Consider the following 16116-nt stretch of genomic DNA (forward strand, 5'->3'; position numbering starts at 1 on the left):
AGCCACAGCAGCAACCAGGCTCCATCAACTTCACAGACAACTCCTGCTAATTTCAGCCAGTGCCATTAAACCACAAGGGGCACCAGGCAAGAGGCAGCCAGACAGGGTGCACAGGGACACAGGAGTGACACAGGTGAGATGCTCTCAAGGTTCACTCACACCAACAGCTGTATCCAGCTTTGTTTTGTTTAAAAACATTGCATAGGAGGCTAACGCTGATGTACCTACCACAAGGCTAATAAAACACAGTTAACTATAAAAAGGAAATAATCTGATAAGGCTGGGGCAGGAAAGTCCTTGGCAGCCACTGCATCTCAGGTTTCACTGGGGCTTTCAGCAGGAGAGTGTTTGGGAAAACATCTGCTGGTTTCCATGGCTGTGCCTGGAGGTGCTGGCCCCAGGTGCAGGGAGACACCTTCTGCAAACAACCCCAGGGATCCCGGTGGGAGCAGGGGAGTGCTCCAGGATCACAGCCCAGATGGCAGCTCTGGGGCCACAGCGCTGCCCCCGTGCCTGGGGTCTGCACAGGGGCAAAGCAGCACAGCCAGGTAATGCTCCATCCACGCTGTGCCCACTGCACCCTGCACGTGGCTTCAACTTCTGCCATTTTGTTTTAAAGAAAAATAAAGGTTTCACAGGAAAAAAATAACAGTGTTGAGGTTCAGCCAAATTTTCATGGCTACCTGCACAACTCATGGGCTATTTGGTCTGCCTGAAGATGCTGTGTGGTGTAGCTTCAGTTTGAACTTTACTGACTACATATGAAAAGAATCCGATGTTGTTTTTAACATGCATATTTTAATGAAGCAAACATTTCTATTTAATAAGTTATAAGATACAATTTTACAATCCTGCATTTTATTCCAGTTTATTTTATTTTTACTTTCTAGTTTACAATGTAGTGAGCATTTCCCATTAAGGCACAAAAAAAGCACAGTAAAAAAAAAAACCCCAACCTTCCTTTTTTTTCCCAGTAACTGTGCTGGAGAGTAGTACATCCACACATAATTACAGAACCGTAAGCATGAACTTCTCCCAAGGGACACTGACACATCAACAGGTTTTCAACAAATCCTACTTTCTCCAAATTGCAGAGTTTGAGCTCATCAGGAGAGTTTACTAAAGCCCCAGCAGCTGACAGCAATTCAGATATGCACCTGGGAAGTAGTATGGAGTAATCTGGGACAAACAGACAAGTTACAAAGAAGTTTCCACTCCCTAATCCTCAGCAGCAACGCCTGTTGCTGTACAAAGGGGATTTCAGGAGACATGAGTTTGCTTCAGGCATATCATCCTTGGACTGAGATACAATAAAACACCTTGCACCAAAGAGGGGTTTGTTCATTGATATTGCTATTATTGGTATTGCTATTACTGGTAACTTCACAGACCCTCCCTGTGTCCCACTGCAGATCTGGGTCCCATTCCCAGGATGGCTTCTTTGCCCCATCTCAGCCACTGGCCTGGCCTGCAGCCTCCAGGGAAACCACTGGTCATCCTCTCAACACACCGCGGTGCTCTGGACTGCAGCAACTCTGGGTCACCCAGGTGACAGCCATGCCTGGCTGGGCAAATTCAGGGGCTTTATTAACCCAACCCAGGGGTTGTTCTTAAATCAAAGAGTTTGGGGGGAGTGGGTTACCTGTAAAGTTACAGAAACATCACCAGCATCCCAAGCTTGTTAAAATCCGCATTACTAGCATCATGGCCAAAAAGCTATCTGTCTCTAGAGTTACAAAGCGTTAACATAGAGAGGCTGAAAGCTTACAGGAAGTAATTTTCAGTCTGCTTTTGGTTTGCTATAAAAGATAAAACTTTTTCTAAATGTAAACCATTAGCAAAGCATTTTCAGAAACATTTTAAATTTGAGTGGTAAAGCTACTTATAATAGCTTTTTATAATGTTAAGCATTAAAATTGATCAAGTATACAAAGGCACCTATTATAGTACCAGTTTTACCTCATTTCTTTACAGAAAAGAATTTGAACTGGGGACAGCCCAAGTCATATTCCATAACTAAAATGTAAAGTCTCCAGTCAAATAAAATCAGTAGTTAAGATACCCAATTACAAAGACAAATTCCAGTTTTCAATTAACATCTAAAGTCTGTAACATCCGCAAGGGAAATTAGTGTCTAGTCATCCACATGATTCTCCAAACATTAACAGTGACCCGGACAGTACTACAAAGGTACGATTTGAGGAGATATTAAATAAATTGACATTAGGTTGGTAAGTAGGATAGAAGTGAAATGCTTGTAAAAACCGTTACAGAGTTTATGTCTGACTATTGCAATGTGAGCCGTGTGTATCTAGAAACTGCATTTTGCAACACGACTGCACCCAGTACAACCCTACATCTGAACTGCCAATGCAGAGCCCTGACGGCGCCTTTATGGAACAGTGACGTGGAAGGGACTGCCAGGAATGTGCTCGTCACCCCACTTCACTGCCAGGACATAGTCCCCCCTTTCCTTCACAACGTAGGTGACATTGTACTGATGGCTGCCCAAATGCTTGATGGACACCTCTTCGCAAGGTATTGTAGGTCCGTGGACGCCAACTAACAGCATGTTGGAACCTACAGCAAAACAAACAACTGTTAACATCCCTGAGCTTAAACAAGGCAGCGTGGTTGTACCATAACACATTCTCTCTGTAACACATGGGTTCTGTTACTTTAATTCACAGAGTGGTAGCTGAGCCATAGCTCAGATTAATTTGGTATAAGAAGGAATTTTATATTGAAAAGCTTTCGACCTCATAGAGGCAAGGGTTTATATCTGCGCTGTTTGCCAGACCTGACAGGTTACCATTATCTAAGTAGAGCACAGGAGCCATCAATGCTGCTTGTGAAAACAAGTTGGTATTGCTTTACAAGTACCTCACCAGGAGTTAATAGCAGGGGCCAGTGGACACAGCTGGCCTGTAATCCAACCACCATAGAGCTCCCAGATGATGATGATGATGATGAGCATCAAAAGGTTACAGGAACACTGTGCATTACATGCTACAATGCACCACAAGGGCTGCTTAAGTTCAGCAACCTGTTTGTTCTCATGCCATAACCCTGTGGTTCTTTCAGGTGCACCTGGCCCAGACAAAGCCATTTGGAGAGGAACTAGCATCTTTATGGCCTTTGTATTAGGATTGACTTGGTGAGCACAGTATAGTAATTAGTATTTTTCTTTACTACCAGATCATTACCTCAAGCTCTGAATTTTAACTCTGCAAGTTGGTTTAGGGAAAAAAATACCCAGCTAAACCACCGATCCTGAACATCCACCCGGTTCCTGTATCCATACCTGCTTTGCTGCAGTCCACAGAGAAGGAGCTTTTCTGACCCACAAAAGCCTTTGAGAGTCCTGCTCCCCGGGAAACCACTTTGCTGGCATCCGAGGTGGATTTGGGAATGGCACTATAGCAAGTTTCAGTCGATGACCTTGTCACCGACTCTACCAGGATGGAAGAGGTTTCGTTGGCACTGCCTGGACTAACAAGTCGCTGCCCTGGAAACAGAAAATGTTTGACATTCAGATTTTCCCCATCTGAAAGGCATCCACAAGGAGGTTTTGAAACCTTCCTAATGACTAGCATGCATTCTGCATCCAAAATGCATTCTTGGAGAGGAGCAATTTCCTACTTGGGTTTTTAAGCTGACATCTTCCAGCACTGCTGGCAACAATCCCATCCCAGAGCCCTCAAGTGGCTAAAGGACCACAGGAACTTCAGGATTCATTAAGCAAAGCGGGTTGCTTAAGAAGAGTTAATTGTGCTCCAATCACCGAATGCCAAAAATGACTTGAGTTGGCAGAAAAGCAGGTGCAATTTTGCAATAATCCATTTTGAAAGCAGAGCATGTCCCAGCCTTGGGGAGCGCAGTCCCTGCCACCCTCTCCCGAGAACATCACCACGCTAGGGGCACCACAAGAGGGTTCACAAGCTGAGGGGCAGCAGTAGAGGTGAGCTTCAGCCTGTGCTTAAACACAGTGCTGGAGAAAGAACAAGCTTCCTAAACTAGCATTCCTTACTTCACCTAGGAGCCTCTCAGACATTACTGACCTTTGGCTAGGTGATACCTGCACCAAAATGAGACCAACAGAGGCAACACATGCAACACGTGATCAGGTTTCAGGCTTTGTGGGTGGGGGGGAAATGGGTAAATAAGTCATATTTCCCTGCAACCCATGCAAGACCCTAGCACTAGATCAGGACTTGACATTACCCCATAAAGCTGTTTTATGGCCCATCACTGAGTCAAGCTGCCAAGCTCCATGACTAGTGCTTTTGTAGCTGCGCCTGAGACCCCTCAGCAAGGCTTTGGAGGTGATGGGGAGAAATGTTTTGATTATCATGGTTTTGGGGCATCTAGACCAGAACACCACATTGTCTCAGGAGGATGTTTTTGCTGAATGACATGACCTGCTTCAGGTACAGAGTAAATACTAGTTAGCTTTTTACCTGTAACCTTTGCCTTGAAAGGGCTGCCCACTATGTGGTTAGGTCCACCATATTTAACTCCAATTAAATAGTTTCCTGGAGCCATGGGTGTGTACATGACTTTGTAACCTTCTGGAGTTTCCTGGCAGTCCATTTTCACCTTTGATGGCCCTTCAATTGTAACAGAGAGGGTACCTGGACCAGCCTTGGTCGTGTTAATGAAAAACTCCGACTGCAGTCCTAGAAAGACGTAGCACAGTGAGACACACTCTTCCTCACACCCGATGTTACACACGCAGCCTCAGGCATTAAATCAGGGGTAATTCGGCGCAAGATCAGTCTGCCCAGGGCTGCAGGCAGGGAAGGGACACCACATCCACCCCAGCAGCCTTGCATTGGCCAGCCCCAAATGGAGCTCTGCACCCCTGGCAGCCTCCCCAGCTTCATCCTGCTCACTCCTCCGGTTAGGGTGACTACTGTGTGGGAGAAGGGGTCATGAGAGCCCTTCAGGACTCAAATGGAACTAATTTGGTATAAAAAAACTGGCTTAGAGAGAAAACAAGAGCTTTTCTGCTGGGCATCAGAGTCCACACCCATACAGCTCCAGCATGGCTAAGTTTGGGAGAGCTCAGAGCTGTCTCGCTGCCTGGACTGCAAACCAGCAGTGAAGAGCCCACAAGAAAGCAGGAGAGACAAGAGGCAGGAGATGGCCTGGAGGAGATGGGTGTTTGAACTGCTCTGCAACAGCACTCCAAGCAGTTTGTGGAAACAAAAGCTTGTTTAATTACAGCATCTGGTTAACACAGCTGAATTATTGCTGCTAATACTAAGCCAATGACACAATGCCAGCAACTCAAGAAAAAATTAAGTAAGGCTTTCAGTCCCCAAATAATGTACTGTCAGACTTTGGCCTCAAATATTTATGATCTTTGGGCTGTTGCATGAGACACTGTTGAGGAGGAATAAAGTGCTTGTGCTCATTCAAAAGCGGGATGGCCATGGGAAAGTTTACTGCTGCTGCGATGGAAGCATGAAGACGTGGGAACAAACTCGGGGGAAGTTTCTAGCCTCCCCACAAAAGAGGTTGCTGTGTCGCAATGCTGGAAGAGCCCAGCTTCCACAGAGGACTGTGCCATCTTCCAGTGCTCCAGCAGCCCATCCCGCTGGCCAGGGAGGTCAGGCATCAGCCCGCAATACCCTGCTCAGCTGGAGAGATGTTAATTCTCCAAGCCAGCAAGTTTTACAGCTTCTCACTAAGAGTTCTTGCTCCAGAGGCACTGCTTTTTCCTGTGCCCCAGATGAAGGCTCGCATTGTTGGAGGCTGCAGACGCTCAGCCCTCCCAGGGGGACGGTTCAGGTGCTCAGCCACTGAAACCCCTACACTGGGTCATTGTTCTGAAACGCTGCTCAGCAGCTCCCAGGGCACTGTGCTTTTGGCAGCGGCCAGGATTCAACAACGGGGCACAGAGAAGCTTTACTAAAATGAAACAGTCTATTTAGATTAAAAACAACCCCAAGCACCTTTATAGATGAAGGAATATTCCCCTGTCCCTGATGCATCACTGGCTGGTATTAATGAGTGCTTTTGTTTCCACCTACTAAAGGAGCTCAAGCTACATCTTTATTTTATAGAGTGTATCTGCATGTTTCCAAAAACAACTGCTTGGTTCCTCCAGAACAGCAGAAGCTTTGACTGAATAACTGCAGTATTTTTTTTTTTTCACAGGGAGAGAAAAGGTATGAAATGGAATCCACAGGACACAGCAGTGGATAGGACAAAATGAACTAACTATTCCCTTACAGAACAAAATGAGACAAAAATAATCATTTTATTCTGCTATTTACCTGTGTGTGTGGCCTGAGCAAAAACAAATAAATCAAAGTGCATATCCTGGAATGTTTTCATACTTACTAAGGCCACAAATCATAGAAATGAAAAAACAAACCCTAAACCCTACATTCTTCAGTTGAGAACTATCAGATGAGGCAGCCACAGCAGACAACGAGGTGTCAGATTTCCATAAAAAAACTTCACGCTGCATCTGGAGCATGCATAGCACACTACCAACAGAACAACCCACCTTCTCCCTAGGGTTTACATATCCTACTGCATTTCACTTGCAACTTCTTGGAGGTGCATGCACCGAAGGGAAGGTAACAGGGTACACCCCCATACTCATCTAATTGAACAAGATTCTTTCACCTCTAGACAGCTAACTCAGACGTCATTTTCATGTGTGGAAGGGAGCCAAAGCATCTCCAGAGCTCGAGGGACCACCGACGTGGAGCTAAGCTAACCAGCAGAACTGTAGTCCAGCTGCTAACCAGCAGCTCAGTGAATGCGTGTTGCAGTTGCTGATTTACAGAAGTTTTAAGTTTGTTAAGGCTCGGTATATGCTGCAGACTTGTGAGTGATGGTTATAGGACATGGGGAGCATGCTAGAAAGCAAAATTAGCCTGCACTCAGGTCAGCAGAGAATGTGGGTTAGTTCAGCTGCCTTAGCACGTGAAGTCATGTAAAAGTATGCCTAGAGATAGGTTCTGTATGTCTCAAAGCCCAAGTGCAAGCGGGTCTGTAGGAGCAGGGTTACCTGTGGTGCCGCTCTCCAGGCCGGAGCCATAGGCCGTGACGAGGGCAGGGTTGCCTGCCTGGCCAGGCTCGCCCACGCGCACTTTGAAAGGGCTGCCCACCACATGGCTCCCGTTGAACTTCACGTCGATGGAGTGGATGCCGTTCTCGTGGGGGATGAACCGAACGGCGTATTTATCTGCAACAGAGAAGGGGCTCTTCTGACAAATCAGAGGCAACAATCCAACCACAAACCACCTATTAAGCACAAAGCAGGGCTAATTAGTGATCTGAGCTTCTGAACGCCTTTGACATATTTTGGGCCCAGTTTAAGTGAACTCAGTGACACGAGTTGCTAAACTTGCATTTAAGCAGGAAAATGCTGTATTTATCACAGGTTTTACAGTTTGTGTTTTCACCTTGTTCACTAGGACTTGATCTCAACTGCCATCTAGTCTGAGGGTTATTTGCCTCGCACTAAGCATGAAAACTGAATCACAGCCCAATCTGTCAGCAGCTGAGGGAACCGTGTGTAGAAGAAAAGCAGCTGGTCAGAGCAAGCCAAATCTTACCAGTGAGCTGAGTGCTGCTCTGACACCACACCTTTATCTAATGAAGTCATTTAGCAATTTGCTGATATTTCACATTTTTGATTGCGTGTTAACTCAGAGGCGGGACTGATCTTCCCCAGCTGGACAGCTGCTGTCTGTTCATAGTACAGACCATAACTCATACAGACTTCAAGTGAAAAAGAAAAGCCCATTGCTGAAACAGGTGTTCAGCTTTCTGTAGTGTTTGCTTACACAACTTCCTTGACATTTCATGTGAAGGAGTGTGAATTAAAAATAAACTATTAGTCAAAGATCGAAGCACAGCTTTGAGGAATAAACTTCTTCCCTGGCTAAATTCAACAACCACATCATATTTAATTTATTACTAATGTCACTGTACCTTCACTGGCAAGCCAAGACTTCAATACTTCTATCTTACAGAAGTTTGGGCTCAGTCAGTTCATGGAAAAACATGGGCATAACTCTGACTGAACAGCTCTTGTCACCAAAAGGTCATTTTCCAAGCTACATGCTCACCCCTGGGACATGCTATTCGTAAGCCAAAGGAACTGAATTCCCTATGTGGCAGCAAGTGCTCTGGAGGTCATGCAGTTGTTCTGATCATCATCAAGCTGTGCTCACCTGGCTCCAGCTCAGACACATGGCACTCTTCGACAGCTCCGGAGGGGCTGTGGACTTTAGCATCAATCTTGCCCTTTGCCCCGTTCAGCCTTATAGCAAAGGATGCTGGCTGATTAACTTTTAATCCAGACTCCTGAGAATGCAACAGTCAGATTATCAAATTCAAACTTTCATTTCAGACAGCACAAGATCTGCGGCAGGGAAAATAACCACTTCAGCATGAGGGTTTTTTAGATTTTAAGGAAAGGTAAGGTTGTGACTCCATTAACTCTCAAATCAGGTCTCTCCCTCTTAGGGGGTGGCTGTTCAGGAGTCACCCACGTTGGTTACTTTTCCCATGGTAACAGACTGTTTTTGGAAGCCAGACAATTGCACCACATCAAAGAGAGGCAGGTTTACAATACCAGTCACCTGTTATCACTGAGGTCAGTCCTCAGTATTCAGGCATTTGATCTAAAGGATGCTTAAGCTATAGCTCCATTTTTATCCCGTTCATTCATTCCAGATTCATTCAGGGAAAAGCCTCTGATAATTCAAATGTCTGAAAGAGTAATATGCATATTTATATTTGCCACAAGAGGCTGCATTTAGGACGCCACCACAAGATGTCTCAAACATGAGAAAGTAATTTAAAACATGAAACCAGATGTTGTGCTGCTGTCAGGCCATTGGTGGAAGGTGAGGCAGCTCCACATCTGAACCACAGTGGCCAGCAGTAATATCTCACACTGAACATACTTTACCTCATTTTGTTTTCAACTAAATCCTGAAGAGGGAAATAAATGCAACTGAGTAGAACTGAGGTACAATGTATAAACAAGTCCCTGATGTGGGTTTAGTGGAGGCTGATGCTGCACAATGGACTCCGTTACAGAATACTCAGCTTTATCTGCCTCTCCAGGACTTAATTGAAGTGAGTATTCCTGTCAAAGAGTCTTTAAATGAAACACAAGGCAAACATCAATACCACAGTGACTAATTAACGTCCTTGTAACTCCTGGATAGAAGAGATACTATCGGATCAGGCTGTCATGGTTCATTTACACAGCTGAGGTGGAGTATTCCTGCAGCCCAGGCAAAACCCTGGGGATCGTAGCTGGGACATAACCAAAAAAAGCCTTAACTGGAGTACTAATCACCACTCAAGGAGGACTGAGGTACAGTATATTTAGACACAGATTCTCAGTCTCAGATCCAAGCTTCTGACTTTGGAGATTTCAGTCAGGCCTCTAATGTTGTATTTTAATGCCTGTAACCACACATATACACAAATTATATGGTGAAGTTACCAGATGGGCCCAGACCAGCTACAAAGCTGTGATTCACTCTGAGATTCACTACCTTTCATGAATCATCTGAGCTGTGACTCTGAGGTTTTGTGACATCAGCCAGAGCAAATCTGCACCCTGACCTCATGGTGGGGCCACTTCTGTCTGCCTGGCCAGGCTGCAGTGATGTCCCAGCCATGCAGCCCTGTGCTACCTCACCCATGCAAATGCAGCTCCTCATGCACATGGCAAATGAGGAACTTGGTATCAGCATGATCACTGGTGGCTCACCTCCAGTTTCTGTTGTCCTTGTCCTTCCCCTATCCAATGGCACAGGAAACATGCCTTAGCTCCTTCAATGCTATTTCTGGAGTCTCTTATTTCTAATTCCCAAGTGTTACCACTTGTAACACACTCAACTGAGCCCTTCTGCCTTTGAACTCTGGCTAGCCAGAGTTACCCAGGGATCAGCTGCCAAAAATCTCTCTGGCTGCAAACTGAGCTTGAAAACAAGCACCAACCAAGAGAAGGCTATTGCTAAGAAGAAAGGACAACCATTTTGGTTTTGGAGAACAAGGACGAAATCAGTCTCTGTGGTAAGCTGTAGAGATGTTTCCTTATGTCTCACCTGAAGACTAGTGACAGTGAGCCTGCGAGCATCATCGGAGGGGGCGATGACGGGAACCAGGTAGGGGCTTTCAGGAATGTGCTCATCATTGAACTTTATGGACACCTCATAGTTGCCTGAAAAGAGAAGAGAAGCAGTGAGTGTCCTTAATTTCTTTGAAAGTCACAATCAGTGTTGTTTCCATGTTGTTTGATCTCAGTACATACCTGGCTCTTGAACTATATATGATGCACCACAAGATCCATCTTTATGGTCATCAAAGGTGATTTCTGCTTTACTTGGGCCTTCCACAGCAATAGACAGTCCTCCAGCTCCAGCTTCCCGTGTCCATATGCTGAACTCAGCTGTTGAAGCACATGACAGCACACACAAGAGTTAGTTTGCTGCTGTTGGTTCGTAACTTCCTCCTAACAGACTGTGAAGTTCCACATTTGAGCATATTTGAAGAATGGTAGCTTGCTCATCCCATCATCCTGGGAGATACTGCTTAGCAGCTTCTCCAGGAGGCTCCTGTTAGCCAAAACACTGCACTGCAGACCTGCACACAGCAGATTCTGGAGCCCACTGGGAGCAGAGAACTCACCTGGAACACCTGTCTCTCCACGCTCCAGCCCTGGGCCTCCAGCTCTCACTTTATGGGCTCCTCCCTCACCCAGTGGCCCCACGGTGAACTGGAAGGGGCTGCCTGGCACCGGCTGCCCTTTGTATTTGACATCCACAGTGTGGACCCCCATTTCTTGTGGCACAAAGCGGACACAGTAGGTGTTTTTGTCACACTCTACAATTTCAGCATCGAAGTTTCTCCCAGAGGGACTGGTTACCTGAGCTGTCATATCAGCACAATCAATTTCTAGCAAGAAGAGAATAAAAAAACACAGATTAGAAAGTGACAAAGGGTTTTGGAAGCAGGATGTGAGCTCAAGTCCAGTACAAATAACAGAATAGACATGCAGATGCCCACTGCATGCTCAGCTACCTGTGTGCTTCTGAGCAGAAAAACTGGCCAGCTGCAGCTTCCCAGGTGCTACAGAGGCAGATGAAGTGTGCACTTATCCATCTGGATAAGTGCAGCCAGCTAAGTCTGGCCTACATGATTCACAATTTCCAGACAGCAGTACAAACATTTAACAGGCAACACGATCCTATAGCCCTAGAGCTGAAGTGAGCTGTACAGCCCATTCTCCAACCTAGTGTACACAGAACAAATTAAATTAAGGCCTCACCAGTATTTATTTCTCCATGTGTTGATCACGGTTATGCTTATTATTAACTGTTTGAAGAGACAAATTACCAGTGTTTCTTCCCTAAGCTATGTTAATACAAAGATGCCTTTACAAAACTAAAGTTTGTATTTTCCCTGCTTTAAGTACCCCACATGCAAGTTGTGGGTTTTGGGGATAAGGATGTTGTTGCTTACCTGGGATTTTTAGGTTCAGATCACATATGCTTCCTACTGTTGCAACAGAGGGAGCCCGTCTTGTTCGTGTGATGCTCTCCTTAATTCTTCCTTCACCGCTGATCTTCACGCTGAATGGGCTGCCTGCAAGTATCACAGCAAATCATTCCTCCTCTGCTTATTACACATGCCATAGAGGGCAGAAAAGAAAGCTTTTTTAACTTCTAGGGGATCACAGGGGAGCATTTATACCCAGTTAACAGTCAGGCCCACGTAACCAGAAGAGTTTTGGATGCTTGCTGCCTGGGGAGAACCTCCTTGAATCTTTGGGACTTATGGTTCAAGCCAGATCACACAGTCCACCCACAGCTCCAGGGCACTGGTCAGCCAGGTAAGACTTCTGTCGTAGTAATCAAAAATTTGCCAACACCTCTGCTTACCTGGAATATGTTCATCTGCAAATTTTGTGGACACAATGTACACACCAGGTACAGTTGGGAAATAGGACACTTTGCAAGTTCCATCTTCCAGATCTTCAGTCTGGATCTCTACCTTGCTGGGTCCTTCAACTGCCAGTGAGATCCCACCATAACCTACAATATAGATAAGTTAGCCTCAGATTTCCAAAGCTCTGCTCTAAATCTGACATAAAATAGTCCAAACCCACAGCATGCACTAGTTGGTAGATTTGTATCATAATGGGCACATGAGAGTTGCATGATGCCTTAATGGCATTTCTGTACTCCTAATCAGTCAGAGGCACAGCATGCATTCAGCTCCTAAAATTCTCTGATTATATGCCTTAAATTTTAATAATGTTGAAAAGTTATCTACCGAGCTAAAAAGTAATCCAAGGTTCCATATTAAACCAACAGGGAAATAAGTATCTTCTTAATTTCCTTCTTGCAACAACAAATGATACTAGAGCCAGCAACACCCCAGTGTCAGTCCCTGTTGGCTGTAACAAAGACATGAGCCAGGACTTACAAAACATATTCCAAGTTAATAGCACTGTCTGTGGTTAATAACTGACAATAATGACTGGGTTTAATGGCAACTACTGCTTTGCAGCTTGTGAGCTGGTGGTTGCATGCTGAGGGAGGCAGTGTTCTCATGTAGAGTCAATCTATATCTCCTAGCACCTCGTGGTCCCTTTGTGAGGGAACTAACCGGCATCTCTTGTGTCGACAATGAAGTCACACATTTCAAAGGTTCGTCCTTCTACCAAACCACGTCCAAAAACTCTTGCCCGTCTGGCATCCCCGATCTCAGACTGGACCACCATGATTGTTACAGGGCTGTTTGGTACATGGCTCCCGTTTTTCTTGATGCTAACCAGATGTTCTCCTACTTCCCGTGGAATGAATGAGATGCCTACAAAGCAAAGAAATGTGAGAAATTTATTCAGTTTTTATTCATATTATACTTGATTTAAATGCCTTCATCACACCAAGAAATGAAATACTGGAATAGCACCCTCTTTACTCATGTTCAAATATTGCTCTCAAGTGGACCACAAGACCATTCATATATGCTGACAAAACCCACTCCAACTGCAACCTGGCACATCACATGCAAGCTATGACAAGAGATCTTTCTTCATGATTTTCTGTCTTTGGACAACTGCAGCAAACACTGTCAACTACTTGGCTGGACAACACTTTCTGGGAAGGAGCACAGAAATCAGTCATTTTACACAGCAAAGCAAACTGGAGTAAAGGCTATCATAGCCTCAGAGCTTACCAATGTGGTTATTGGGCAGTCTCTTCAGAAGACAAGGCTCATCACGACCAGATGGGGCTTTAATGCTGGCTGTTAAGAGACTGAGATCAGTCTCATTGATGTCCAACATGAAGTCAGCAGCAGAACCAAGCTTCACCTGAGACCGTCTTCTGTTATCATCTGCATACATAAAGAGAAAGGAGTCACAAAACATTAAAAGGTTAAATGCAGAGCAAGTCAGAAAACTTCAAATTCCTGCAACAAACCAGGTTCCCCATGTTATCAGAGGTTAGTTTTTAATATGAAGTGCTTCCAGAAGTTTAAACTTTGTACCTGTGATCTTGGCTGTGAATGGACTGCCTGGAATGTGTTTGTCATTGTATTTGACCAGGATGCTGTAGTTCCCAGGTAAAGTAGGCAGGTACGTGACTGTGCATGTCCCATCTTTGTTATCAATGCAACTGATCTCTGCTTTAGAAGGTCCTTCAATAGCCAAGTCCAGCCCACCTAGGAAAAAAGTAGAGTGGCACTTCCATAAATCTTTGTGAACACCAGGTCCAAAGATCTGGTCCAAAGAGAAATATTCAGTACCTGGTACTGGAAATGGAGCTTAAAGGTGTGTTTTCAAAGGACAGCAGCAAAATCAGCTCAGACCAATCCACTAAGGCCACAGTTCTATTCAGTCTTTAGATTTACCTAACAGTGATTCCACACCCAGTCATCATCCACTAGATTTAAGCTGCTTTCAGTTTATTTTTAATTAAACAAATAATTTTCACCCTGTACTAACAGGGTACATCTACTGTTGTCAGGAAGGGGCAATAAACCAGTTTTTTACTGCAAGTTACAGCCTGATATTTGCATAAGTCATCACATCAAAGATTCATAGTTGAACAGATGAATGCAAATTAAAGCCAATGTGCATAACACTACCAAGATGTTCCTTGATTAGGGAAGGACTGGTTTAAAGAACTGACTTACCCTCTCCTGCATCTTCTGTGACAATGGTGAAAGTTGCTGGTTTATTCGCAACCCCATAAATGAGGCCAGGCCCATAAGCAGATACACTGCCACTGTTGGGGTAATTGACATAGAACTGCAGAGGACTCTCTAAAAGGGAAAAACCCAAAAAAGAAGCACTTAAGGATGAGTGGTCTGGACTACAAGAACTGATACCCATGTTCCTGAATGCCCTTCTCATTACATGGTATCTGAAAAACCTTATTGTGACTGTAACGCACTTAAAAAACCAAATAAGCTTCTGCTTCCATCCTCAAAAGACACTTCTCCACAATTTGTGCCACATTCAGTCATGGAAGAGTAAGTGTTATTCTAGTTACCAGAGATAATCTTAAATGATGTTGTAAAGGATCTTGTTCACTGCAAGTTTATTTTTAGCATATTAAATCAGAACATGACTCAGAAGCAGGCTTTCAGATCAGGCACTGATTCTGAATTTTAGTAGCCCAGAATTAGGAACTAGCACAGCACATTGTCTGACTCAATGAACCTGAACTAGTAAATTTGAAGGGTATCCAAAAATGTATTTGCCAGCCTCGGATTAGCTAAACTGGTGCACAAGAACAAAAAGTACAGTCATCAACAACCAATAATGGTTTCAAAAAAAGGCACAGATAGCTCTTCAGTCCAAAGTTAGATTTTGCAGCTGAGACAGTAAAAGGTTTGATTCATGACAACCTTCATGAAAGAAATACTATGGCACATCATCTTTCTATCCCAGCACAGAGCAGTGGTCTTACTGAACCAATACATCAGACAGGTCAGCACCCATGGGGGTGCTATATCCATAAAGTGCTGAAGAGACTGAACTAGCACCATGTATCACACCACTGAGCTCCCCATTTCAGCTTTAGTTATCCTGTGTTTCTGTACAAACAGAACTAGCAGTCCCTCTCATGCAGTGCTGAAGGTATTTTGTCTTATGTCTGCACATCCTTCTACAGGTCTGCCCCTTTCTGCCCAGCCCCCCAAAGCCAGGCTGCCCAGAGAGCTGCAGGGCAGCCACAGCCTCCAGGCGAGGCAGTGCTTCCACTGGGGAGCTGGTGAAGCAAGGACAAAAGAAGAGAAATAGAATGAAAGGCAGTGGTTTCTCTTTGTGAAGAAGCAGCCAGGAAGAAGGAAAGATTACAGCATAATATGCATGTGTGTTTTATTTGATTGCAATCAGATGGAAAGAGTAACTCTAGTATTTTAGCCAATCAGTTCTCCCCACAGTTTTGAGATTTTTTTTGCCAATGCAGTTTTAAGGATAAACACACACTGTAACCAGTAGTTTTGCTGAACACCATGGCAGTCAATTTCAACCTGAAAAACTGGCAGTTAGAAAATTGTAGGTTTCTTCTTCATAATAAAATGCCACAAAAGCTAGTTTCCCAAAACCGAAATCCATTTTAAGCCTGGCTGGTACTATTAAACCACAATGGAAGCTCATGTGTGCTGGCACTTACTCCTTTGCTTTAGTTTTCTCTTGCTTGCAGAGAAAGGGTTGCTGAATGGTAAAATGTCCTGGCAGATCTTTCCACAGCATGTATGACTGATCTATAGAACCTCACCAGGGAGCAGATGCGTCAGCAGGACTCTGTGCTCAAATTTGCATCACCCGCTTTGCCAGACTTACCTGGGATATGATTTCCCATGTATTTTATGTGCATTTCATGCAGCCCAACCTCAGTAGGAGCATATTTCACTGTTACTGTGCCATCTTTGTTATCCACGATATCTGGTGTATCTGTCTTTCCAGAGGGCATGTGTACTTCACCTACAAAAGGCCACCATGGGAGTTACAGAAGGAGAAGCTGCCTGCTTCCCCTCTCCCACCCACAGAGAATTGTCTAGCCATTTTAAACAAGCATTTGAAATTGTTAAATTCCTTACCCACAG

The 16116-nt window shown here is 44.7% G+C and overlaps 1 protein-coding gene across 7 annotated transcripts in view; it reads right to left on the reverse strand.

Moving 5' to 3' along the window:
• Positions 1–778: 778 nt before the first annotated feature.
• The window catches only part of FLNB (filamin B), an 89139-nt gene continuing 73801 nt past the window's right edge, over positions 779–16116 (reverse strand). For 4 of the 7 annotated variants that reach the window (XM_086846713.1, XM_086846712.1, XM_023935378.2 and 1 more), the window contains 15 exons: positions 15854–15994; positions 14197–14325; positions 13549–13722; positions 13237–13395; positions 12664–12867; positions 11934–12086; positions 11515–11637; positions 10681–10947; positions 10304–10441; positions 10098–10213; positions 8202–8334; positions 7031–7207; positions 4461–4679; positions 3305–3508; positions 779–2580 (listed from right to left, as the gene is read on the reverse strand). In XM_086846713.1, coding sequence (XP_086702839.1) covers positions 2393–2580; positions 3305–3508; positions 4461–4679; positions 7031–7207; positions 8202–8334; positions 10098–10213; positions 10304–10441; positions 10681–10947; positions 11515–11637; positions 11934–12086; positions 12664–12867; positions 13237–13395; positions 13549–13722; positions 14197–14325; positions 15854–15994 — 2525 coding nt within the window. In that variant the 3' untranslated portion in view covers positions 779–2392. The remainder of the gene's footprint in view (positions 2581–3304; positions 3509–4460; positions 4680–7030; positions 7208–8201; positions 8335–10097; positions 10214–10303; positions 10442–10680; positions 10948–11514; positions 11638–11933; positions 12087–12663; positions 12868–13236; positions 13396–13548; positions 13723–14196; positions 14326–15853; positions 15995–16116) is intronic. The other 3 variants (XM_086846715.1, XM_086846716.1, XM_086846714.1) reach the window with 1 other exon arrangement.

Source organism: Cyanistes caeruleus, chromosome 11, assembly GCF_971803275.1.
Source record: "Cyanistes caeruleus chromosome 11, bCyaCae1.hap1.1, whole genome shotgun sequence".
NCBI lineage: Eukaryota > Metazoa > Chordata > Aves > Passeriformes > Paridae > Cyanistes > Cyanistes caeruleus.